Below are 27,585 nucleotides of genomic sequence, written 5' to 3' on the forward strand. Positions count from 1 at the left end.
TGGGGCTGGAGCCTTTTTTGAAACTTCATGTCGTCCTTGTGCATTTGAAAATAGTGCAGGACCTGGCAGGCGTCATAGGGTTCCGGGAAGGGCTTGCTGGTCTTTTCATGCCCTCCTGATGTCCTGCTGAGCCCACCACCCCTTACCCCTGGCCGTGCCCTTCAGCCTTAAAGGACCAAGCACTCTTGGAAGGGGCTCCTGTCTTTCTGCATCTGATGAGGTTAGATTGAGCAAGGGCCATAGCAGTTGTTTTTTTGGGGCTGAGTCCTGTGACTTAACACCCAAAAGCTTCTGCAGCCTTCCCTCAGAGGCCAGCTCCTCCCAGGCCCGGAGCAACCCAGAGAGGCTCGTTTTGAGGGGTCCTTCAACCAGCACAGGCTATTCACACTGGTTCAGACAGCTAGACTCAAAGATGTGGGCATCAAGGAAGGCAGCTAATGCAGGAAGCTTCTATGGGATGGATTCTGGACTTGTCCCTCTAATATATTTGTTCTGAATTGATCCCTCTAATATACTGTAATTGTTTTAATATAAAAGAATGCAGAACTCAGTAAAATTGAGCCTCAAAATTAGCTGCATTAAATCCATGGTTTGGGTTCTCATGCAGTGCTGGGAACAAGGGTGGGGGTAGTAAGGCAGCAGGTACCCTGTGTGGAGGGGCCTCTGGGTGGGGGGGGGGTGCTAAAGGGCCCGGAGGGGTGGGGACATACAGGAATTGGCAGCAAGAACACGACACACTCCAGGAGCATTGAGGGGTCTGGAGGGAATCCCTGGGAGAAGAGCATTCCATGTTTTGCTGCAGGCCTGTCAGGCTAAGAGTTGGACGATTTAGGGATCCTTCATTTCAATAAGAACCATCATCAATGAATTGCTGCTTGATCCTAATGTGAAAACCAAGTGTCAGCTAGTATGGAGTCTTCCTTGGGGCTGGCAGGTATCAGCCAGTTCTGCCGGGAACAGGAGCCAGAGGGCAGGACCAGGAAGGAGGCCTTGGGGCTGATCCAGATTATGCACTGTGAGCTGTGAGCTGTGAGCACATGGAGGTCTCTGCGGGAGATGCTCATCATGGGCACAGGAAGGAATCGCACACACCAGGGCTGCAGCAGCAGGTCCATGGCTGAACCTCGGGGGTGGGATTGACTGATCGTCCAAGGCTGGGCTAGGGGAGCCTCCAAGGTGGCGCGGCCCTGGACAGGCAGGTGTCTGGTAGGGAAGCTGATGTGCAGTGGACCACACCTGTGCGAGCGTGGCGGGGCCTGCGCTGCAGGGACTGCATACAGGCTGCTTTTGAATCTGAGAGCAGCTTTTTGCTCTGTTCCTGCGGGGCGCTTCGCTTCTGCCTTACTAAGTCTGTTTTCCAGGCAGGTCCGATGCTGGCGTCCTGTGCTTATGAGGCCTGGACACTTGAACCCGGTGTACTCAGTCACAGCAGCGCCTCCCACCAGACGTTGTGAATTAAATGCTCCCTGTGACCCCTCACCCTTGCTGCTCTTAAATTCATGCTTTAAAAACAGCTTAATGAGGGGTTTACTGGCCCAATTGGAAGTTTTTATTAAAACCTATTAGTGCTGGAGTGGAGCCTGCCTGCAGGAAGCGATTAGCTGCCTTGGAGCTCTGAGCCACCTCGGCCGCAGCAGGTCCCCCCAAACCGTCTCCAGGTCCTCGCTTCGCCTGGTTCTCATATCCTCTGGTTTAATTATGGTTCGTCTGATTCTCTTCCCAGCCCCCACGTCCAAGAAAGCAGTTTCTTTTAATTAAATTATTCCCATAATCAGAGGCAGCCTCATCCGCCCGACCGTGAGCTCGCCCACGGCTGCAAGCCCTTTCTGAGGAGCCTCCACTGCCGAGCCCTCCCTCCTCCTCACCCAGCCGCCCCCCAGCTCTGCTCTGAGACCCTCGCTGCTCTGGGCTCTGGAGCTTCTCAGCCAGGGTCTTGGGATCAGTCTTGATCCAGGGGTGGTGTTTCTGCCTCATTCTTCTCTGTCTCCACACGGCACATTCCTCTCAGGCCGCTGGGACACCAGTGAAGGTTTGGAGGGACCTGCCCAGGGAGTGACTTTCTGTTGCGGGTGGAGGAGGAGTGAGCAGGGGAGGGGTTGGCACTGGGGAAGAGGTTAAAGGTGATGTACGTCCCAAAAGGGAGAAGTGGTGCTCCTGGCGGTCGGTCACCCTGTTTGGCACGGTTGTCCCCTGGACCTCACGAATCATCCAGGTTTCCAGACTGTCGGGGGTGCATGGCATTCAGACCAGGATGTCAAAGGGGGAAAACTGGTTCTGGGGCACTGGAGTCTCTCGTGGTGTGAGTTCTACTTCCTTCCTGTAGGTAGTGCATGTCTTTAGTGTCCTCTTTTTCATCTGATTTTGTCCCCCTGGAGCTAACCCCCACCTCCTAGCCTTGTGCCCACTCAGATCTGAGCCCTGCGCACAAACATGAGCGGCACACAACATGCTCATGGCCAGGTCCATGTCTGCCCAGAGGGGCTGTAGTCTTTGCATTTCTGCCATTCTCTTCTCATTTAGTAATGTCTGATGAAAATTACTTAGTTGAACCTAGAAGAAAGTATATTTTAAAGACCATTTTTCTTACATTATCATTAACACTGTGCCTGCTTTAAATTTCTCCCATCACATCTGGTTACCTATTTGTACTTCTAAAACATGCTTACCTCTTTAATATGCCAAATTCTAGTATATTGAAGAAGTATTTTGTTGCTGTAATTCACTTTCAGTCCTGAATTCATTTGGATGGCAATTGTCTGGGATGCTTCTAAATTACCTTTTGTTTGTATTGTGTTGATGTGTAAGTCTGACTAGCATTTGCTTTTCAGTTTACAGTATAATTAATGATAGTATCAGCTGACTGTTGAGTTTCCTGGGTGCCAATACTTTCTCAATACTGCTCCCTAACATTAAAGAAGGGGTTTCGTCACCTAGAGACTTGCTGCGAGCCCCCGCAGACAGAGGCTCTGTCTGACCTCGCATGCTCTTCCCCGCTGCCTCCTGGCTGTCTACTGTGCAGAGTGGCCTCTGCACTTCCACCCCCAGCTCTAGTCCTACTGACTCTCCTGTGTAATGCTAAGTACTGGTCTAAACAGCCAGAGGCTGTTTTTGTTATGGGCCTCTTCAATCAAAGAAGTGGTTTTATTTATCAGATTTTTAGCAAAAGTGTTCTAGCTCGTTAATTTTTACTTTTTATAGGTTGCTTTCCCCTCCCCTTGAGAGGAAGGGGCTTATTATTTTCTAAGATCATACGTTGATTGTTTAAATCATTAATTTTCCATCTCTTCTTATCTGCTAATGAAAGCAAGGAGGCAGGTGCCCACTCCCCTCTGACTGTGTTCCTGGCCCACCCCATCAGTTGAGACCCCAGTGTCTCCCTGACAGTGGCGGGTGGTATAGCTTATAACCCTCAGTGCTGATGCCTCTTTGGTCCAAGTGCTGCTTAGAGAAGAGCTTCAAAAAATGCCAAGCCCTTGGGGCTTTATAGGTTATTTTTGTTGACCAATTTCTGGTTTTATCACACTGTGGCCAGATGATAAGGCCTGAAAGTCATTCTTTTCGTTATCAAGGAAAACATAGACGTGTGCATGGATTAGAAAGTGAAACTGTGTCATACAGCTTAGAGCAAAATCAGCAGAACCTGCCACCTCTCCCCCACTCTGTTCTCCAAAGGAGCTTCTTCGCCCTCTTAGCGCGCCTGGTATCTGCCTTCAGGTGTCTCAGTAGTGTGTGATGGTTCTCGGTGTGTCACTTTTAGACACTGTCTGTATACTTTTGACTGCTAATTCAGTAATGAAGTATAATTTTTTTCCTAATAACTCTTTGTTTTTCTTGGAGTTTATAGTTGCCTCTCCTTTTTTGGTTTGCTTTGTTTTTCATCTCTGATCATGTTTCAATAATTTGTTCCAGATTCACCAGCACAACTGCTTGACCTTTCCCAATACTGTTTTTTACTGAATCAAACATATTAGGTAATCTCTATTTCTTTTCCCTGCTTCATAGAGATTTCTGCTTAGAAGCTCTCAGTTACTGCCTGGAGTGGGTGCCATCTAGGCCCCTGGAGTTGGAGATTATGGGGCAGGTTACCCTTTGTCAGATTGGGTACCACTGACAGACTTGCCCCTCTTCCCATCCTATGGGTCCTTATTACTTCCTAGGGGCAGATACCTAGTTGTGCTGGGTGAAGCTCAGAGATGCAGCCACTCTCCACCACTTCCTTCCCTACATGTTCCAGAGCAGTGTCCTTAGGGAGGGTCATTTGTAATCCTGTTTCCTTTTTTCTGACTTTTTTGTTTTTGTATTTGTATCTACATCTTTATATGAGATTGGGTTCTCCAAATAATGGGATACCAGAGTAGAGAAGAGAAATTATCTGCCCATTGAGTACGGATGAGAGATCTCCTCACTGACTCCCAAAACTCTGAAATTCACATACTCAGTATTATTCTGCCCATCAATTCTCGAGGATAGTAGAAAACTGTCTTCATTCATAAATAATTAAAAAACATTTTTTATATCGCTGTCCCTCAATCACATCAAATGTGTTCCCAACTCAAGGTCTTTGTACTTACTGTGCCTTCTGCCTATAACTCTCTTCTCCCAGTTTGCTCATGGCCTGTCTTCATAGCATGTGTAACCCATTACATATATCCTACTTGTTTACTTGTTATATTTGTTTATTGCCTGCCTCCACCAACTTAAATAAGTTTTCATTTGAAGGTAAGGACTCTATCTTGATTTGCTGCTGCAGCCCTAGCTCCTAGCGCAGTGCCAGGTGTATATTGATACTCAGTTTGTTGAGTGAAAGAGGAAGCACATAGAGGGCTATCCTTTAGGAGTTAAGCCCTTTTCTTGATCACGCTTCTATAAAGACAGCTAAAAGCGCTGGGCGTGATGGTGCTTCTCCCCACTTCGCCGCCGTTAGCAGTTGCCCATGTGAGGCTGATTTTATCCATGTTGCCCCAGTGCTGCTTCCCTGCCAGGTAAACACTCATATGTCCTAACTTGCAGTAAGCGCCAGAGGCCAGAGAAGGGCTTTTGCTCTCATCAGACACCACCACAGCCACTGGCTGGCCTGGAACCTCCAGAATCTGCCATGTGTCCCCGGAGCTTCCTGGCTCCAATGCCCCATTGTTGGATGTGAGAGGAATACAACATCGGCAAGCCTGACCTTTGCCAACGCGAGTAACAGGGAGAGGCATTGTTAAGTTAGCCCTGGAGTAGCAGCTGTGTGCCAGTTTCTTTTGTAAATGCTTTGATATTTTAAAACAGAAATTTTAGCCGAGGAGGCCATGCTTTGTTGCTATTACAATAGCAGCTCTTGTCTGTGTGGAGTCACTGAATGGAGACACAAATACCGGTGCAGCTTTAGTACTGTTAATGGTTCCTAAGCGCACATAACAGATCTCTTCTTGATGCCTGTGTCCTCCTCTTATCAAGAATGTTACACCCCTCTTAAAGCAGTATCCCCTGTGTTTATTATGGGCACGTTGGCTGGTCACACGTTAATATTCCTTTAACAGTATAGTGTTACTGGTTTTCCTTTTGGTTTCGGCCTCAGTGAATGTCTTTGGAGCATTTGGAAGAGTGACATGAAGATAGGATTCAGTGGTAAATTTTGTGTGCTGTCCATTATCACTGATGGCCCCATACTGGCTATTCCCGCTGTCAGACATGGCCCCCGGAGCTACGTGTTTCTCACTTCCACCTCCCACACCTGCACAGCTCCAGGCCCAGCTCCAGGCCCCACTTTGTGGTTCTCCAGCTTGCCCCCTCTGACGTGGATCTTGTATGTCTGTTTATCATGTCTATACCTGCCCCTCCTCCCACCAGACTGTCAGCCCATGGGGGCGGGGTTTTGCCCATCTCCTTCATCCCATAGTGTGTAGGATAGGGAGGAATTTGTCTGCACATGGAATCGAGGAACTCTGAGTCCACTTGTAGGTGTCACAAGACGGCAAATAGTCTGGTGGCCGCCGCATGCTCTTACATCATCGCTCTTAAAGGGGCATCACACCTTGGAAGGCTATGCTTGATAGCGAGTGACACAATCGAGAAACCGGATTAGTTTCCTTTGATTTTTTAGTGAAACGTCTCTTGAACCCAGAACTGCTAGCACAGCTGTGGTGTTTCTGAGAGAGAATGTGCACAGCCCTCCTCAGGGATGTCCTTGGCCTTGGTGGCAGTTCACAGGTCTGTGAACATGGCCCATCCTCTCCTTAGGCACTGAGCCAGCTATAGGAGAAGCTCTGAGCAAAACATCCACAGTCAGTAGCTTGAACCCAACCAAAGGCAATGCGTGATGGAGCACAACCAGACTGGGGGCCACAGAGCTCTGCCCCATCGGAGGTTTGCTGTCCTCACATCAGCAGGGTGATGGCAGGATTGGCAGTGGCCATGCCATGCTTTGTTCCCATGTTGCCAGGGTATGTAAGGCAAAGCCTCTGAGTTCTGTCCTCCTCAGGGCAGTTAGATGTGTCTCAGCTGAGGCCAGGCACTGCCCAAGGCCACAGCCACACCTGGGAAAATGATGTTGGTAGCACTCTAGAAAGATGCTCTTCTGAGTAGCAAAGATAGCACAGGGATCTCCATCGGCCTTCACCCAGCTTCCCCTAGTGTCCACATCTTACCTAACCATGTGGACGCACGGAGGTGGCAGCATTGGCATGACTGTTGACCGAGCAGCAGACCTTTGTTTAATTTCTCCAGCTTTCCTGCCAGTGCTCTCTCCATCCAGGGTCCCTCCCGGAACCACGCAGCCCTCTGCTCTGTGGCAATCTCCTAGACTTCCTGGCTTTTCATGACCTTGACAGTTTAGAGCAGTTCTGGTCATGTATTTGGTAGAATGTCCCTCAAATTGGGTCTGCCTGGTGTTTTATCATGATTAGATATGTTTGTTTGTTAAAATATATTTCATTGATTTTTTTACAGAGAGGAAGAGAGAGGGATAGAGAGTTAGAAACATCGATGTGAGAAACATCGATTAGCTACCTTTTGCACACCCCGCACTGGGGATGTGCCGCAACCAAGGATACATGCCCTTGACCGGAATCGAACCTGGGACCTTTCAGTCCGCAGGCTGACGCTCTATCCATTGAGCCAAACTGGTTTCCGCATGATTAGATGTGTTAAGTGTCGTGGGGAGCACTTGAATTGGTGCGACCTCCCTGAAGACAGTGTGGCCACATGGTTACACACCTGTTGGTCCCCAGCCCCAGTTTAAGGTTTCCTATGGCAGGTTTTGGAATGTGCACAAAGACTCAGCTAGAAGGATTCCATCACCATGTTTATGGAAGAAGAAAATTGTTATACTTTAAAGGTTCAGCCACGGAGAATTAATTAAATAATTTTTATCTCTTCTCTGTGGGTTACCATACAACTTAATGACTACAGTACCACTTAATGATGTTAAAATATTTTAATGATATGTTAAAATGGGTTTAAAATAGTATGTACTATATTCTATTTTTTTTCTAAAAAATATTCTATCAAAACTGTTTTGAAATTCACAGCCAAGCGAGATTAACCATATTTACCTCTGGGTGATTAGATCGCTTTTCTTTCTCATCTATAGTTCCAATTTATCTTCACTGAACATTTTTGCCTATGATTAAAGATTAATAAATTAGTTTTGCCTTGGCCAGTGTTGCTCAGTGGTTAAAGTCAGCCCATGCACCAAAGGGTCGCAGGTTCAATTCCAAGTCAAGGGCATGTACCTGGGTTGCGGGTTCACTCTCCAACCCCAAGTCACGGTGTGCATGGGAGGCAACCAATTAATATGACTCTCTCACATCAATGTTTCTATCTCTTTCTCTATCCTTACCCCCTCCACTCTCTCTGCAAAGCAATGAACAAGATATATCATCAGGTGAGGATTAACAAAATAAATAAATAAAAATAAGTAAGTTTTAATAAAATGAAATAAAAGATGAACAAATGTGAGCTGAGCTGGTGTTGACAGCAGGCATCGAAGAGCCTGGAGAGGGAAATGGAGGGGAGGAAAAGGCTTTCGCAAAGGGGGCCCTGCTGAGACAGAGGCACTCACTGGTCCCGTGTGTCCAGCTGGAGCAGGATGCCTTAGCCTGGTAGGAAGGCTTCTTTCCCGGCACTGGGACTACCGGTAAAGTCTGTCTGTGGAGGCAGGAGCAGACAGGTTCAGGGGGCAACCTGTCAGTGCTGGGGATCTGCGAGGGCCGGACGTCTGCAGAGGGTGGCAGGGTGTTGAGCCTCTGGGAAGGGTCTGTGGATCTGTCTCCAGCTAGTCCCAGGGTTGACCTGTACTCTGCACCACTGCCCAGCAGGATGCGCTGGGCATGGAGATGGTTGGTGACTGAGAGTGTGGAGGTGCAAGGAAGGGTCAGAGATGAGGTTGGGCCTGATTAGGTAAGGAAGGACAGATCCTGACCAGCCAGAAGAAATGATGGTCTTGAGATTTGAGCTTCAGTGAAGCCAGCGACAGGCATGGAAGTGAGAGCCAGGGAGACTGAGGAATGTAGAACGTGCAAAATACTTTTTCTGTGCCGAGAACACTCTGGGGTGCGATGTAAAACGTGGAGTGGTGGACATGGTGGCCTGTTCTGCTCACGGTGTGGTAATGGACCTGGCTGGGCCCTTGGAGCTTCAGTAGAGCCTGGTGAGTTTCATGTCCTCTGCTCGCCATGTTGTGTTGTGTTTTGTATTTTTTGAAGGCAAGAAATCTCATTTCATCTTCATCAGAGCTGTTTGATCTGCCCTAGGAAAGGCAGCCAGAGCTTGGGGGTAAAAGCAGTGACACAGGAAACAGAAATGTTGCTTCTCATTGCCCCAAAGAGCTGTGAGTCCCCTGGACCTCTCCAGGCCTCAGAATCTTCTGGGCTTTCAACGGCCCAGGCCCCTTCTTCCTAAATTGTAAGCGCCTGTGTCTGTGTGTATACTTGTGTAATTTTGTCAAGGTTATCAATACATCTTCAGGTTTTAGATTGGTGTCCATGTGCTGCCTATTACAGCAACAGAGGGAATGAGGGAATGGGTCACGGTGGTCCCCATTTACATAAGACAATGAGATCAGCGTTTCAAAGTAAACACCATTATGCAACCTTCCCTGATGAAATCTTGCCTCCCCATTTAGTCACTTGGCTTCAGGACCTGGATTCCAGTGAGACAGTTGGTGCCATTAAGTCCATTTGGTTCATCGTCAATAAGTAGACAACTCTATTTCTTCATTTCCCTTTTAATTGTGCCCAAATCAGCAATTATGGTCATAATCCCCAGTGACAATAACAGCTGGGAAATATCAGACGTGCAGGTAGCCAGCAGGTACACGTTAGGCGGTGGCAGAGCAGAAGCCGTGGCTGGAATGAGCAGTGAGGTGGCAGCATTGGCACGACTGTTGACCGAGCAGCAGACCTCTGGGGAGTTTTGCATGTACATGTGAAGGCTCTCTGGTTTGGGAGCAGAACGTCTAGGGTGAACATGTGAACACTGAACTCGAGCAAATCCTACAGTTTTCTCGGAGACTGTGGCCATGCACAGGCACCAGGATCCCTGCCTTTCTTCCCTCCGGTCCCACAAAATGCCCCTGCTCTGTTTGAGGGCTATGTCTCAGGGCAGTGGTCCTGGGCAGGGGCCCAGGATGCAAGCCCCTGCAGGCTGGGAATGGGACCTCCAAATCAGAACACAGAGAAGTCCCTTTCAGTCCCTTTCAGTCTCTAATTCTCAATCTGCTTGGGGAGATCAGTAACTGAAAAATAGATCCCCTGCATTGTTTTAGAAAAACATTTTAAATTGTTTTTAGAGTTAGACCTGAATAGTCTGATTAGACTCACCCCTACAGGCACCCCAGCTCCCAGATATGCTGACTTTCAGCTGTTCCAAAGGCTTATTTCCATACCCACTATAAGTTTGGCTTCTAGAACAAATGGCACTTTAAAAAATTGTATTTCACAGTTTGTTACAGTTATGAGAATTCCAGTGGTCAGTTTTAAACATCCCAGGCAGCAGTTGGGAGAGTTTTCCTGCTTGTTTATTTTCTTTAACTTTCGATGATGAAAAATTTCAAACAAATACCAAAGTAAAGAAATGGCATCGTGCACCTCCGTGTGTCATCTCAGACTGTCAGTTCTCTAGCACATGCCCCGTCTTTTATTTACCGACCTTCCCTTCTGCTCTGGCTTAAAGTAAACCCTAGGCATCATGTTACTTACTTGCAAATACTTCATTGTAGACCTCTAAGAGACTGGGTCTTTTAAAGCCATGCAACTATAGCACCACTATTACACCTAAAAAATTAGCATGAATTTTTATACCTGAACCCAGAATAATACTATATATCAACTATAATTGAAAAATAACTTTTAATTTTATTTATTGATTTGAGAGGGGAAAAAACATAGATTTGATATTCCACTTATTTATGCATTCCTTGATTGCTGAAAAATTTTTAATTAAAAAATTAGGATGAATTATATCAAATATTTAGTGAGCGTTCCAGTGTTGCCAGTTGTCTCATGAATAAATGCCTTTCTACAGTTGGTTTGTCCATGTAACGATACAACACATTTGATGGATGTCTCCTTCTAGTCTCTTTAAATCTCCTCCTCTATGTTCCCAGCATGGATTTGTGTGGCAGAGTCGGAGCAGCAGGCTCCCCCTGTACTGGCTTACAGCGGCTTAACTACATGTGGCATTTGGATAGTCTGGGGGCTGAATATTATCCTGCTTCTGATTCCCTATTGAATCTGTAATTTATGCCAACATTTTTTTTTCCTGCATTTCTCTCTCGTCTCCTTCTAGGATTCCAATTGCATGTATATCAGACCTTTTGATGTTGTTTCACCAGTCCCTGAGAGTCCATTCTTTTGTTATTTTTTTTTTAAGTCTCTGTTCTTCAGATGGAATAACGTCAGTTGAACTATCTTTATATTCACTACCTTTTTATTCACTGTACTTTATCCTGCTATTAAGATCATTTAGTAAACTTTTACTTTCAGATATTTTATTTTTATATAGCCCTGTGTCTCTGCTGAGTATTCCCATCTGTTAATGCCTTATGAGCATCTTTTTCTTTACATCCTTGGTTATCCTAATAATAAAGAGCTAATATGCAAATTGTCATCACACCATCACGCCATAATGGCTCAGACACTCAACAGTGGGGAGAGAGGAATGGGGACCTGCCAGGCACAAATGAGCTCATGGGAGAGGAATAGGGACCAGCCAGGCTGCAGCCCGGGAAAGGGACAAGCTGCCCATCCCACAGTCCTGAGTGCCAGTGGCTGCACCGGTGGCCTGGGAGAGAGACAAGCCACACACCCCATGCTCCTGGGCACCAGCAGCTGCACCTGCCTGCGACTATGACCCTGCCCTAGAGAAGGACAAGCCATCCACCCCGTGGTCCCAGGCACCGGCATCTGCGTCTGCACCTGCAGCCCAGGAGAAGGACAAACTGCCCACCTCATGGTCCCAGGCGCCAGTGGCTGTGCCTGTGCCTATGGCTCAGGAGAGGGACAAGCTGCCCGCCCTGTGGTCCCAGGTGCCAGCACCTGCGGCTAGAGCCAGGGCAAAGCCACCTGCCCACAGTCCCCTACAGTTGCGGCAGGTACGGGCAAAGCCGGCCCAGGTCCTGGGTGCCTACGGCCAGCCAGAAGGAGAGAAGCCCGGGTCCTGGGTGCCTATGGCCAGCCAGAGGAAGGGAAGCTTGGGTCCTGAGTGCAGGGTGAAGCAGAGGCAGTTAGGAGTGATTGGGCCAGCAGGGGAGCAGTTAGGGACAATCAGGCAGGCAGGCAGAAGTGGTTAGGAATCATCAGGCAGGCAGGCAGGTGAGCAGTTAGGTCCCAGATTATGAGGCTATCGGACATCCCCTGAGGGGTCCCAGATTGGAGAGGGTGCAGGCTTGGCTGTGGGACTCCTCTCCCCGTCCCCCACCCGCCCATGCCCGAATTTTGTGCACCAGGCCTCTAGTGCTCATTATAGATGCTTTACCTTGTCTGTTTGGAGCTTGCATTGTAGGTGCTGTATGAATAGAGAATGGACATGGTTAGATATGAAGTATGAGAAGTGGTGAAAGTATAGTTGGTTAGGCAGTGCCAGGATAGACTAAGGCCCTGTTATAAATGTTACATTCAGGGAAGGCCTCCCTGCAAAAGTGGCATCTGAGGAGAGACTTGACAAAGGGCCATAGGGCTGGGCACTGGGGGGTGAAACCTACGGTGGGCCTGGGCTTCCAGCAGAGGAGAAGATCCCAGGGCAGAGCAGAGACCAGGTGGACGAGGCAGGCACTGATCAGCTTCATCCTTTCACTGAAGGTCTTTCTGTGGTCACTCACGTGCTGTTTTCCTGTGTTAATTCTTGTCAGCTCACTTAGCTGAAACCTGATCCTTCTAGATGCCTGAGAATGTCACTGCCCCTCCCCAAGTCGCTGAACCCCTGCCCAGGGCTCCTTTGAAAGGACCTCTGAGCAAGATTATAACCGTCAGAAGTGCTCACCAGGTCCTGGTTTTTGTGGCTAAGATGCTCGACCCTCTCTTTCCTGTCCCCATGGGGTGCACACACTGCCCAGAGTGGGTCTCTGCCCAAGAGCTGCCTGTTACCACTGACCTTGCTGCAGGGCCAGAGACAACTCGCTTTCAAAGGAGTGTGTGTGAAGTCAGTCAGCAAGGTGTGTTCCCTAATTAGGACAGCGGATAAAGAGAGGTGTGGGGAGGGAAGGAAGAAGGCTGGCGTGTCTCTGCACTGACCCCAGAGGAGACATTATCTATGTGGGCCAGAGGCTAGAGGACCACCCTGACCTCTGACCTATGCATGTGCCAGGTAGAAGTGACCCTCCCTATTATTTCTTACACATGTGTGTGTGTAAGTGTTAGCTGGATATGTTGGCCTCTCCCATAAGCCGGGCCCCACCCCTTCATGTGACAAGGGTGTGCCCATCACCAACGTGGAGGATGGCCGGAAGCAGCAGGTTCACTAAATCTGAGGGACAACAGGTCATCCTCCAAGACTATGTGGGGTGAGGGTGACACCCACTTCTCGGGACACAGGACCCTGTGTGCTGACAGCCCACTAAGATGTGAGTGAGGGTAACTCCTTCTGTGGTTACAAGGGCCTCACATGCTGATGGTCCACTAAGATGTGGGGTGAGAGTGAAACCCACGGACACTGGGCCCTGGATAGTGACCACCCACTCAAATGTGGGGTGAGGAATGAGCATGACACTGATTGTATGCCCCACTGACTGCCTGCCTCATCCACCTGGTATCTGCTCTGCCCTAGGATCTTCTCCCTTGCTGGAAGCCCAGGCCCAACTTAGATCTCTGCCCCCAGTGCCCATTTCTGTGGGCACAAGAGTCCTCTGGGCATGGGGACAGGAGCTTTCATCTGCAGTGCTGGAACAGGCTGGCCTGCTCCACCGGGTCCTGTGGACACAGTGCCTCTGAGCAGACGTGCCTCTGGGGATTCCCGAGCGCAGGGCCAGGTCTGCCCTGTCCACCTCAAGCTGAGTTTAAGACTCAGCAGCCTTCGTGTGGTCAGTGGGCGCTGGACAGCACAGACAGAGCCAGAATGTTCCCTTGTCAGACAGCCCTGTGGGCAGAATTGACTGTCACATCATTGGATTCCGACAAGGCACTCTGAGGCAAGCTTTGGCTAATTTTTATGCACAGGAAACAAAAGACAAAGAAATGGTAATGCACTGTGCCCTTCAGCCTGATATATGTTAAATATTTGGAATATATTAATCCTAAAAAATCTGTTGCTAAGTCTAATTTCCGTTGACAGGAAGCATTTTCCTATTTATCTAAACCAATGAGCTAGCTAAGGTCATTACTATAGATTTTGTTCTGGGGCTAGCTGGTGACACCTGCATACATCTAAGCAACAGGGGACACCTGGGGCTAGGAAGTCTGGTTGCCACAGCAACCAAGTATTAGCCCGCACCGTGAAAAGTGCAGTGGCCACGGAGGGTCACTGTGTGGGTGTGTGGGTTACCCGGGTCACTTCCTGTTCCCTGCAGTGCCCGAGGACATCCTTAAAACATATATTAACAATTTGTTAAACGCCTCATAGTTCAGAGTATGCAATTTAAAATGATTTTATTTAAAGCATGGAACATTTAACCTGCTCTTTCAAAAATATCTTGCTAGAAAATGCGTTCTCATTTACGGTCTAACCTCTGGCTGAAATGTGAAGTCCTCCGTGGCTGGCTTCTTTTAGTGGTTAGGCTCTATCCAAGGGACCTGCCCAGCTCAGGCTGGTTCTAGAGATTCCTGGGCAGACCCTGTTCCAAGCGGGTCTTGTGGGCCAAAGTGGGGACATAGGAGGCTCCAGACCAGGCCCGGCAGGAGTGAGTGGGGTTCAGGCTGGGAGGTGGGTGGGTGGGAGCAGGGGCCAGGGTCAGCTCTGGAGGGGAGCTGACCCTGGCCCCTGAGGATAAAGGATGGCCCTTGTCTGTCCCCTTAGGGCAAGAGTGGCTCTGCCAGATCATTCTGACAACCAGAAGGGGTTAGTGGGCCTGGGCAAAGCCCTGTAAACGGTGAGCCCTATAGGCACATGTGTGGTGCCTCTCGGCTGTGGCTGGTTGCCATGGTGAGTGTGTTGGAGGGGAATGTAAGATGGAGAGAACTATGTGAGCTGTCCAGATATAGACCCCTGGCCACTGCCGGATAGGCCGGGCAGGTTGCTGGCCAGCCTTGTGCAGGTAAAGAAAAGACAAATGTATCTTCCCCATGACTTGCTAGACAGGCACTTGCTAACGGGATGCTATTTTTAAACGCTTTTAAATTTTGTCTTAGCCTCCCTTGTGTGTTTTTTAACCTGATCTCGTGTTATATTTTGTCTCAGTGAAAGAGGAAAATGTTTTAGCTGATCAGTTGGTGGAATGCGCCCCTCGCAACAGTGGTATTTGCAGCAGTAACTGGGTGGCTGGCACCTCTTCCAGGTCCCGTCTGGGTGAAAGCGTGGCAGGCGAGCTGGTTCACGCACAGGATGAGGGACCTCCCTCTGCTTCCGGCTACACTGCAGCCCCTGCCACCTCAGGCCGGCTCCCAGGGAGACACACTGCAGCAGAACTGTCCTTTCCTCACTTATCCGAGGCCGCATACCAGTGGAGTTGGGGCTCCAGTTGGCCCCCCATCACCGTGCACTCTGGGCCTGCTCCTTTGCGGTGCTGCTTCTGTGTAGCAGGGCCTCCACGCTTGACCACCACTCCACTTGCAAAATGCAACTTTTCTTAAGTGGCACTACAGTCATACATGCTGAGTGACAGTGATTAAAACTCTGAAATGTGGTTTGGAGGAATGTCGTGGCTTGGGAGCACCCAAGCAGAAACAGCTTGGAGTGGTCAGGGTTTGTGAAGGCCCAGCCTGAGCCCTGGGCCAGCTGAGAAGAAAGGCTCCTTCGTTGACCGACCGTGACTCTGCATGCTGCTCAGAGCCGCAAGACCTCCCAAGCCGAGATAAGAGCCCACGTCTTTGAAGCGAGCTTCCTGCATGCATTATCACAGAGGTACTCCCCCCGGGTCAGAGACACGCAGAGAAGCAGGGCCCGTAGGCCGTGAGCTCGCGCCCACAGACAAGGTCAAAGCATTCCCTGCTGCCTGGGGCCAGTGCCTGCCTCCCTCACCATGGCACAGCCCAGTGGCCAGGCCCTACGTCTTGGGCAGACCCAGGTGGCCTCAGTACTTATGGCTGCAGAGTCTGGGTGTCTCCCATGGTCTGCAGCTCTCTGAGGGAGGACCAGGGATTGGAGTGAACAGCACCTAGTGTCCCAGTGCGTGAAGTCTGAGCTGCCCACCTCATCCCACCATTTTGCTGACCAAGCTCTGCCTGGCTCCCCCTGCCCAAACCTCCCCAGGAGCCATCGCCAGTCCTTTGGACCTCACTGTGTGCCTTGAGGCCGGGGGTGGGGTGGGATGAGCAGAACCGTCCACCATCACAGAGGGTGCCAAGGACAGTGCCCCTTCACTTGTGCCCCACCATGGACATGCATTCCCCATCTGCGCATCGGCCCCCAGAACCCCTCTCCCCCTCACAGCAGGCTCTGCATTGCTGCAGAAGTCTGGTGCTTCCGTGTAGGGGAGACAGGGTCACCCTCATCTGCATCAGGGGTGCTTTCTTGTCCCCGAAACTCATTGCCATGTCAGTGACTGCAGACAAGATCTGGTATGCCACTCCGGAACTTTCCATCCTAGCATACAGCCCATAAAGATTAAGGAAATAACTTTTAAGAGCTCGCGTGGTCTCCAGGGCATCATTAGGAGCCCCCGGCGGCCGAGGGCGGGGGCCCGGCACAGGAGTGACAGCCCGTCAGGAGGGAAGCGCTTTTCTCCATTTTCCCCGATTTTAACGTGAAGCTAATGGGTTCCTACTTCTCACAGGGATGGTGGCTGTCATTTCTGAAGGATCCATATGCGCGAAATTAATCACTCTTTCTAAGTAACTCTAATAGTTTCAAGGAGGGAAATGAAGCCTCGGTTGGCATTTTCTTTCTAGAGTGGCCATCCCGGCAGCTTCCGCCGCTGAAGCATTGTTTAGATTGCCTTCCTCCTTGGTCAGAGGCGGCTCAGCCTGTCCTGTGTCGTCTTTGACCTCTGAGCCCCCAGCCCAGCGGCCCACTTGTTGGCTGGAGCGTATCCGCTGGCTTCCCCACCTCTTCCTGTGCAGAGCAGGGGCAGAGCCAGGCCGGTGCCCCTCACACTGCTCATCCTGAAGGCGCCGCATCGCCCACCCGTTTGCCACGCTGCACGTGGCCAGGCACAGGTCAGGCCTCTTGGTGGTGAGATCTCTGGCTCTTCAATAGAAAACATCTTCACCCTTCACTTGCCCCTGAGCAGATAGAAGAGAAACATCCGCACCATTTTTACGTCAGTTTTATTGGAGAGCAGTTGCCCCAGCCTGGGCCAGAGGAAGGAGGGACCCCACAAGTCAGAACGTGGGCCTGGAGGCCGTGGGTCCAAATGGTTTATGGGACCTTTCCTCGGACTTTGCATGCAGCTGTCCTGGCAGACACAGGTCATGTGCCCCGCGCCAAGGAGTTTTATTTAAACTCACAAGCCAGTAAGAGAGCATCCAGCTGTTCTGACTGTTTGAGTCTACGCAGGCATGGCTGGACCCAGCTAGCAGGGCGCCCAGGCTGCCCACAGACCACAAGATGAGGGGCCATGGCCGCCCTCAGACCTGGAGGCTATGGACGACGGCCGCCCTTAAGCTCTGGTCAGCACTGCGTCAAGGTTCACTAGCCCGTCAGGACCAGGCTGGAGAGCCCGCCGCTTACCCTGGTGTGGTTCATCCCCACTCCACTGCCTGTCCGGACGTCCCTGGGAGACAGTGGGCAAGTTAGCTGTTCCTCAGCCACCCCCGGTGCCCCAGTGGCTGCTGGGTCTGTCATGTCTGGGCTGGAAGTTCCACCAGTTCCTCAGGCCACAACTAGAGGTGTTTTCCCTTCAGTTTCATGTGGGAATTTTCCCAACGTGGCTTGTTCAGGGCTGGTTGTGTTCTTCAAAGTGAACAAGCAGCCGTAGAAGTGGAAGTCCAGAAACAGGCAGGTGCAGCTCATGGCTTCCTTATGGGCATTTGCTAATCATCACCCCCCAAAGCCACTGGCGGGGCTAATGCCTCCAATGGAACAGAACCTTCCAGTGCTACCATAATTGTGTTTGCCAAGTGAAAGGGCCAGATATTGCCTTTGCAAAGACTGAGCACAGGCTAAATGGCACTGAATCTGAGTAAGAAGCACCTAGTGGAGCCTGTTGACAGCCGTGAGCACGTCTCAGCCATGTGCCGTGTGCTGTGCCATCCGCAGGCACACACACAGCCTCCGCCGCAGGAAGCCGCCGCGGCAGCGCGCTGGGCATTTGTTTTTCTGAGGGCGCCTCCCCACCACGCTGAGGCGGAGAACAATGGTGTTCCTTGTGCAGGCAGCACAGCTGCTGAAATTTGACTAGATCCAAGCAGAGAAAGCAGAAGCAGGTGGGTCTGCAGGCGACCCTTTCCTCCCCAGCCGTATCAGGGAGCGCTGATGCGGGGGGGCGGTGTCCAGCTCCAGTGAGAGTGGGGCAGGTGGGAGCAGCCGGTCCTGCAGTCGGAAGCCTGCACGCCGTGGCTTCTGGGTGTCCCCTCTCCCATGCACCCCAGCAGGTAAGGAACGTCTCAGTAGGTGACCCTCTGCTAGTGCACGCACATCCCTAAGGTGACAGCGTGTCCCATCCCTTGCCTACCCTGTCACCTGCTTCCTGGCACTTAGACGGTCTCTGGGCTCCGCCATTTGCATATCACTTTGATTGGTGTCACTCAAACAGCATATTAAAATTCAGTTCATTACATCTGTGCAAAGTGAGGTGACAATTAGAGAAGGAGGCCCACACCCAGGGCAGGCTCTGCTCACCCACGTGGAATCTGAGTTGCAGGGGTTTGCAGGAGCGTGAGCAAGGGGTTTGCAGGAGTGTGAGCAAGGCGGGCTTTGCACTGTGGAGTTAGTGAGGACCTCACACTTGGGGTGGTATGCCAGCCCCTCTAGGCATCCTGGGGGGTGTTCCAAGCTGGCTTTCTCTCTGCTCAGAAGCCCCAGCTCCGCCTGCTCTGCCTACAGGACTGCATGAAGGCACAGGCCTCTCGTCGCTAAGTGGAGGAGGGATCGGTACGGGTGGCCTTTGAGGTGCTTTCTCAAAAAAAGGGCGTGTCTGTATATAAGCACACTCCGAGCCGTGACTGTCACCACTTCCACATTCTGCGTATCCTTTGCTCATCCAATCACATGTATTATAAATGCACCCCAAGTGAAATAAGTTCAAGTTTAATAAATTTACCTTAAGATAAAATTATAGAAGTTGGCATATGTAACAAAGTTTGTTTTTTTCCTGGCTCAGAGAAGGGGATTTTGAAGCAAGTTGTAATGCGAAGGTTTTCAAAATAAGCAATTGCTCCGTGTCTGAAATCTCATAAAACTAGTGTAGACGCTTTCTGCACTTTCCCCTCCTGAGCCTCTGAGGGAAGCCCATATGTATCCAATGCTGGGTGCAGTGCAGGGGGCCCCGGAGGGCGGGACTGAGCCATGTGGGCATCGCATGCATCCAGTCTCCCCTTCCTGGCCTGGCCAGAGCGCCCTGCGGTCAGCTTTTCTCTCCCTCAGTTGACAGCAGTGCTACAGGAGCCACCACAGCTGGCAGAGCTGTGCTCCGTCTGCCCACCTTGCCTTGGTGCCCGGCACTGTTCAGGCTTCTTTCTGCTTCTGGAATCATCTCCCCAGAGACACTAGCACAGGGCACTTGGGTCCACTGACACCAGCTGCTCACCCAGGCGAGACTACCTGCCCCTCTGGGCAGTGACAGTCACTGTCACCCTGTGTGAGGCACTGCGCACACAGGCACTGCATTGCTACGAAAGACCTGTTCTCTCAAAAGAAATCTACAAACATGTGAGAGTAAGTGGAATCCTGCCATCCTGCATCTAACAAAAAATCTCAAACTTCAGAGTGTCGAACAGTTGTACAGCGAAACCTATGCGCGCCCCTGGCTGGACTCTGCGGCTCGTCTTTCGCTCGGCTGGCTTCCTCACATGTCTGTTCATTGCTCAGTTCAGTATTCGGTGCCCCTCAAGTAAGTTTCAGGCTGAAGACCTTCCATCAGCGTAGAATGAGGGTTCAGGATTCCTGTAGGTTTGTGTCTGAGGAGGAAACGATGCTCAGGCCCTAAGGTTCCCCTGGTGAGTCTCAGGAGCACACTCCCTGAGCAGGCGCAGACTCATGTCCCCGGCCCGTCTCTCCAGGCAGCTGTGTCCCGATTTCTTTCACCTGATCAGTTTTCCTCATTCTAGAACCTTCTATAAATGGAACCACAGAAAATGTACCGAATATGTAATGCAGCATAATATTGTATTAACAGGAGCTTGTGCATATGCATGTTCATTTTGAAGAGCCCAGTTTACAACTGCCTGAAGCTGTTCTGGGTTCTGGGTGACACTGATCAGCTGTTGTACAGTGGGGCCAACTCAGTGAGCTGTTAGGGTTTGGAATGCATCTCCTCTGCAAGAATGTGCTTTCGGATGCACTACGCTCACCCACATGTCTCACATGGGGCTCCCAGCAGGAAGGACTGGCTAGCACCCCTCACATCACACCTGTAGAGCTGCTGCCGTAGGGACTGAGCCCACATGGGGCTGACACGAGGCAATTTCATCCGGAGCCACCATCACCTGTTCCTGCTTCTCCCCTGACCTGCTCCCTCACCTCGGGCAGACAGGGAGCAGAGTCAGCTTTGCAGTCAGAACCTCCCATATGGTCTCTGGCCTCCTCGGTGCATGTTGTCCTTCCTGGTAAATGCTCCTCTGGGAAGAATGCAGAAAGTCATGATTGCAAATGCAAGCCTATGGATGGGAGAGGCCTCGCCAGCCCCCGTTGGCGGTGTGTGCTCAGCATGAGGCTGTGCCACAGTTGCAGTGCCCTGAGAAGGACAGGAGACTGCGGTCTGAATGCAGTGGGGGCTGGCTCGGGCGCTGGGGCACGGTGCCACAAGCTGCCACCGAGGTGCATCTTGACTGTGGGCTGACACGTGCTTCTTGGTCTCCATCTATCCTGTGTTCAGGACTGTTAGGTTAAATGAATTTGGTGGGACCGTCTTTATAGAGAGTGTCCAGCTGTGGCTAACATGGCCCTTTGTTCTTCCTGTCACCATCAGGATGGGAGTCCCAGCTTCTGGAAACGGGGTTCCTGGGGATTTTCCTGTGCCCTCTGTGGACTCTGTCTCGGCTGCCCAGGAAGACCCCCACGTCCCGGATCGTTCTGTGGGGCTTTCGGTGGCTGATTTTCAGAATCATGCTCGGAGCAGTAAGTAGAACTTTAATTTGTAATATTTGGGGATAAATGTACTGTCCTCCTGTTGGTTGGGCTGTGCCAGCTGGGCCCCTTCTCCCTCTTTCTGTGATATCCAGTGGCCTATCACAGAGCCCTGGAAACTCCATTGGCTTCCCTGGTCCTTCACACGACCACTTTCTGTGCCCAACCATGGCTCAGTCCATTTCACACAGACTCTTGGGGTACGGCCTCTCAGTTCCTCTTTCTCCCCAGCCTTCCCATGGTCTCTGGAATGTCCGAAACATTTCCCATCACTTTAAATCAGTCAGAAGGGCACCTCGTCACCTGAATCCTCACCCGGAGGTAGCCACGCGAGCTTCCCTCTGTCTCTGCTGTTAGTCTTTTCTCTTGGACACCATGCTCATGGATTGGGGGGGGTTTGAAGGGGGCTCAGCTGTTACTTTACTCCCGTGTGGCCATTGGGGGCAGTTGTGCGCTCTGTGTGCTGCTCGCCTGTGTTCACCTCTTACGCTTTCTTGCTCAACCCTGGAGACTAGGGTTCCTTAGCTTCCCCCTTCTGCAGAGCCTCTGAAAGTGCGTACCCCACTTTTAACCTCACTGGCAGCTGCCCTAAAGCTTTTCAGAAACATTATCTAAGCCTTAAAATGAGGAGCACCGTGGTTCCTTCTTATTTCCAGCTGTAGACAATAGAATTTGGCAGTTTTCCCTGCTTTTTCACTCTCTCTTCTATTAAGTAAATAAGGTCTTAATTTTTTATTAAAACATTATAAAATATTAAAATCTCTTAAATTGGAAACCTTGTCATACAGATATGCTAAGTATGTGTTTGCTGTAAGTGTTTCCTTGGGGGACAGTCACAAACGTGCAGAACTGTCGGGGGATGGGGCAGAGCACTTGCTCCTGACCTGCCTGAGCACAAGCTGCTCCATCCACAGGGACACCTCGCTGTGTCCCCTCTGGTCCCGACGGTCCTCAGTCTCCCTGCTCCGACCAGCCTGCGGTGGGCATCCCTGCCAGGAGGCCCTGCACGCCTCTCTTTGGGGCAGCATCCACCTGTCCCCTCACTGACTCCAGTGGGCTCAGCTGGTCCTCTCGGTGTCACTTTTTCCCACAGTGTAATTAGTGAGCATTTTGTGGTAAGGCCTCTAAAATTATGTGCTGTCCCATTCCTCAGCAGAGGTTCCGTTTACTGGTACGCTTTTGGCCGTGAGCCTGCACTCTTGTGTGCCCTCTGTCCAGCGCAGCCCTTTAACCTCACCGTGGCTGTCGCCCTGTGATGCCCTCGTTCCTTGTATCTGTTTTGTGCTCCGTCAACCTCAAATCCTGACCAGTTGTTCATGCCCTCAAGTCGACTCCGACTCCTGTGACCCTGTGAATGAGTGATGTCATCAGTGTCCTGTCCTCAACAGCCCTGCTCAGCTCCTATAGACTCATGCCCCTGGCTTCTTCCATGGAGCCAGCCTACTCAGAGCTGGTCTTCCTCCTTCCCTGCTGCCTTCCATTCCCCGGCATTATTGTCTTTCCAAAGAACCCCGCCTTCTCAGGATACCCTGCCAAAGTAGGGCAGCTTCGGTTGCGTCATTTTTGCCACCAGCAAGGTTTCAGGCTTAATTTGCTCTCGGACCTACCTGTTCATCTTTCTGCTGGTTCACCTTTCATTTGGCGACCGCTGCTCCAGGCATCCCATTAGGAGCAGGCTCCAACCTTTTGGGCCTCACAGACCACCGGTTGGCGACCACTGGTCTAGAGGATCCATAAAGCTCCCCTCCAGCACCATATTTCAAATGAGTCAGTCTTTCCTATCAGCCTTCTTCACTGTCAGCTTCCACATCCATACACAGGAACTGACCAATGCCAGCTCTTAACTAGCACTGACCGACATCGGCTCCGTGAAGGGACAGCGTGCCAGACATTGCGTGGGACCAGAGTCCTAAAGGCACACACCTCCCAGTTCTTTCTGTTACTGTCGAGAGCCCACTCACACACACTTCAGATCCCCTCTTCGGTAGCTTTCCTCATAGCACCATGGCCAGCTGTGGTTTGGTAAACTGGCCCAGGGCCCCCAGGCACTGGAAGCAGCTGGATGCTGAGGGCCAAGCTCCACCTACGGCAGCAGGCCTGGGGCCGGGGCCCGTGTGACTGGTCACATCCACTTGGGGGGTGAACAGGCCCCCAGGGGCTGTGGCAGTGCTGGTTGTAGAAATCTGGAGCGTCCCATTAGGAGCAGGCAAGGTTGACAATGTTCCTGACTTGACACACTCCATGGATTTCTCCTTGGCTGGCTTATAAAGTACAAAAATGTATGAAATGTGCCCTGGCGAGGTGGCTCAGATGATTGGAGCATTGTCCTGTGTGTCAAAAGTTTTGGGGTTTAATTCCTGGTCCTAGGTTTCGGGTTTAATCCCCAGCTGGGGTTTGTACAAGAGACAACTGATAGATATTTTTCCCTCTTTCTCTCCCTCCCTTTCTCTAAAATCAATAAAAACATATCCTTGGGTGAGGACTAATTTTTTTAAATGTATGAAATGTTTCAAGGTTTCATTGGGACCCGTGGAATGGCAGCTTCAATAGGTGGGACACATAAAGCAAGAGGCCCCAGTGCAGAGACAGCCCGGGCAGCCCGGGCGGGGAAGCTCTGGGCGGCCGACCTGTCAGGCTGTTTTGTGTGTGGTGTGTGATGCTGCGAGTTGAACAAATCCCTCCATGCCTGGCAGAGTGCAGTGGAACATTAGCACATCCTAAAGCACCTTTTATGGCATTTGATTGACTGTTAGTGCCAGCTGGGTGAGAAATTACCAGGTGCACTAAAAGGTATAATTACTTGATTTAGTCTGTATGTTGGATATTATTAATCTTCCTTCAGTAGCAAGCAGAAAATAGAGTTGACTTGACAAAAATAGAGTGCCAGCAGCAAAATGTCCATCCCTCTGTGAGGTGGAGAAACTACAGCAGACCTGGAGACACTGTGAATGAAGCCCCTGTTCAGCCCCCGATGTGCTACTGGGTCAGAACCAGTACCAGAATCAGCGTAGAGGTCACTGCTCTGAACCCTCAGAAACCACTGTGTTCTTTGTCAGCTGCCAGTGGTTCAAATGCCCTGGAAGACGGAGGGGCTTGTGGAGAGCTCAGTCTCAGGGAACCCAAAGCTGTGCAGGTGAAGGGCTGAGCGGAAGGAGAGGAAGCCGCCTGGCCTCTGTGCCCACAGAAGGCCCGCTCGTCCCAGGAGCCTGAGATGGGGTCAGCATGGCTCCTGTCCTTAAGGCTTCTGCGTACTGAGCCCTTCTGCCCCCTGCAGTGCTGGGGAGGAGGGGAGTGAGTATTGGTGGAGAGATGGCCCAGGCTACCTGCTCTCTGTGAACAACTGGACCCGGACACACTGCATGATGCAGCTGTTTTCATATCGGACAATAGACAGTGTGGGACGGGGGTCCAGAGGGAAATGCATGAAGTGAGCTCCTTGACAACCTGGCTTTCTGTGGGGAGTCAGGGAGAGGCGGGTAGAGGGGGAAGACCCACGGAGGAAGGAGGCAGGCAGAGGGCGGACCTTGCCCACTGTGAGTGGAGGAGGATGGAAGGCAGGAGGGCATTCCTCATCCCTAACCCTTTTGGAATTCCAGGGCAGGATATAGAGGAGAGGAATCTGTGCACTGAAGGAGCTCCAAGACATAACATTACTTTCACTGCAGTCTTACAAAAATGCATTGCTCTCATCTCATCATGAGGAAGCATCAGACAGACCCCAACTGAGGGGCACTCTTCAAAATTACCAGCCAGAGTTTTCAAGTATCAAGATTATGAGATGCAATTAAAGACTGAGGCATTGTCAGACTCGGGGAACATGACAGTTAATGTGGCCCACTGGATTGTTTCTGGTACAGAAAAGACATTAATGGGAAAACTGGTGAAATCCAAGTAAGGTTGGTAGTGTAATAGTATTGAATTAATAGCAAGAGGTATGCAGGAACTCCAGACGATTTTTACAGCTTTTCTGAAGTCAAAGAATTTTTCAAAATAAAAAGTTGAAGAGAAATAGTATGAACAACTTTATGCACATAGAGCAAGTGATTCAAGGAAATGGTTAAATTTCTTCAAAGACGTGGATGAGCAACACTAACAGAGGAAGAGACGGGAATGTGAGCAGTTCTATAAATAGAGGTCATGAACACAGACAGACCAAAAGCACCCTTCCATTGAGAAAACTCCAGGCCTAGGAGCCTTTCCTGATGAACTCTATGAAATATTTAAGGAAGAAACTATATGAATCCTATACACATTCAGAAAGCAGAGGAGAGGGAGCCCTTCCCAATTCATTTTTCTGAGGCTGGCAAAAACAAGGTCATGTCAAGAATAGGAAATTACCAAGCAGATTTTTTAAGAGCAGATATTAAATTCTGAAGGAATTATTAGTAAACTAGAGGCACGGTACATGAAATAAGTGCGCTCAGGGGGGTCCTTCAACCCAGCCTCCAGGAGCCAGCCTAAGCTGGCAGTCGGACCTTCTTAGCACTGTGCTCGCCAGTCGTGAGCCAGGTTGTCAAGGAGCTCACTTCTGGCTAAACGGCGCTCGCCCTGTGAGAATGCACTGACCACCAGGGGCAGCTCTTGCATTGAGTGTCTGTCCCCTGTGGTCAGTGAGTGTCATAGGAACCGGTTGTTCCGCCATCTAGTCAATTTGCATATTACCCTTTTATTAGTTTAGATGAGTGCAGCAGTACATGAAAAGCATAATGCATCAATACCATGTGGGATTTTTTCCAGAATGCAAGATTGGCTGAACATGAATGAATTGATGTAATTCATTAAATACCAAATTAAGAGAGAAAGATATAAAATGATATGACCATCTGCCCTGACCAGTGTGGCACATCGTTCTGTGCATAAAAGGGTTGCTGGTTCGATTCCCGGTCAGGGCACATGCCCAGGTTACAGGTTCATTTCCCAGTGGGGGTTGTGAAGAAGTCAGCCAATCGATATTTCTCTATCACATCAGTGTTTCTCTCTTCCCTCTCCCTTTCTCTCTCTCTCAAATCAATAAAAATGGTTTTTAAAGGATATGATCATCTCAATGTGAGAAAAGTATTAGACAAAATTAAACAATTTTTTTAAAATCTCAGCAAACTAGGAGTAGAAGGAAGCATCCTCAACCCAATAAAAGGTAAGCATATAAACTACCTACAGCTAATACTGTACTTAATGGTGAAAGACTGAATGTTTTTCCCATAAGATTGGGAATAAGGCAGGGTTGTCTACTCTCATCACATCTATTTGACATGAAGATCTTAACTAGTGTAATAAAGCCAGAAAGAGGAATAAAATCCCTGAAGACTAGAATGGAAGACATAAAATCATCTATATTCATCGATGCAAAGTTCATATGTATGGAAGATCATAAAGATTCTTAGAACCAGTGATTGAATTTAACTTGAGTGCAAGATTCATAGGCAGAATAAAAAATAGTATTCCTAGCCGAAGCCGGTTTGGCTCAGTGGATAGAGCATCCGCCTGCGGACTGAAGGGTCCCAGGTTCGATTCCGGTCAAGGGCATGTGCCTTGGTTGCGGGCACATCCCCAGTAGGGGGTGTGCAGGAGGCAGCTGATCGATGTTTCTCTCTCATCGATGTTTCTAACTCTATCTCTCTCTCTTCTTCTCTGTAAAAAATCAATAAAATAATTAAAAATAGTATTCCTATATTCTAGCAAAATTTTGAAATTATAAAATATATTACTAATAACAACATCCCTAAACTCCTTAGGAAATTTTAACGAAAGTACAGCACTTGGACCTTAAAAGCTACCAAACATTGCTGAGAGAAATTAAAGAAACTTAGACCATGTTTGTGAATCAAAAGTCTCAAATTGATCTACAGATTTTATGCAACCCAAATGTAATCTAGAAGGATTTCCTTCTTAAAAATTGATGAATTGCCAAGGACCTAGAATAGCCAGAACAATCTATAATAATCTATTTATGTAAAAGGCTAATATGCAAAGTGTCCCCTCAGGAGTTCGACCGTAAGACCAGGAATTCAATCGCTCACTATGATATGCACTGACCACCAGGGGACAGCGCGGAACAAAAGAAGGCCCTGGCTGGCATCCTGAAGGCCCTGATTGGCCCTGATGGTCCGCCAGGCCTCGGGACCCTACCCATGCACAAATGTCATGCACCAGGCCTCTAGGAACAGCATAATATGCTAATTAGACTGGATGTCCTTCTGGATGATTTTCCAAACGGAACTGGGGCTGCAAGGGAAGCCCAGGCCCCGGGTGCCTGCCGGCAGCCGGAGGGAAGCCTGGGTCCCAGGTGCCAGAGGGAAGCTGGTGCGGAGGAAGGAAGGCCTACTCTTGCACAAATTTTGTGCATCGGCCTCTAGTTTTGAATAAGAGTCAAATTGTTCATGACTTCCCATAGTCATAGAGACAAAGTGATGTAGGCACAGGATGAAGTAGATTAGATAATCTAGAATTAGTACCATATTGAAATCATAGTCAAATGATTTTTGGACAAGGCACAAAGTCAGTCTGAAAAAGAAAAGTCTTTTTAACAATGGTGCTGGGATACCTGGTTATCTACATAGAGTGAAACAAAGCCCAATCCTTCTATCACAACAGAAACAAAATTAGTCTGAGATGGACTGTAAACATAAAACTTAAAATTATAGCACTTCTTGAAGATTACATAAAAGAATATTTTTGCAGTTTTGGGATAGGCAAAAATTTCCTCCAGCACAGCGTGAGAACATTAACCATAAAAGAAAAAAAAAATGCATAAATTGGACTTGATCGAGATTAAAATCTTCTGTTCTACAA

At 49.8% G+C, this 27,585-nt stretch overlaps 1 protein-coding gene across 3 annotated transcripts in view; it reads left to right on the forward strand.

Annotated features, from left to right (window-relative positions):
• LMF1 (lipase maturation factor 1) overlaps window positions 1-27,585 on the forward strand; it is a 115,606-nt gene that overhangs the window by 30,027 nt on the left and 57,994 nt on the right. For 2 of the 3 annotated variants that reach the window (XM_084881219.1, XM_084881217.1), the window contains exon 4: window positions 20,639-20,787. In XM_084881219.1, coding sequence (XP_084737345.1) covers window positions 20,639-20,787 — 149 coding nt within the window. Of the gene's footprint in view, window positions 1-20,638; window positions 20,792-27,585 lie in introns of all 3 variants that reach the window. The other variant, XM_084881218.1, reaches the window with a different exon arrangement.

Source organism: Pipistrellus hanaki (genome assembly GCF_964339955.1).
Source record: "Pipistrellus hanaki genome assembly, chromosome: 4".
Lineage (NCBI taxonomy): Eukaryota > Metazoa > Chordata > Mammalia > Chiroptera > Vespertilionidae > Pipistrellus > Pipistrellus hanaki.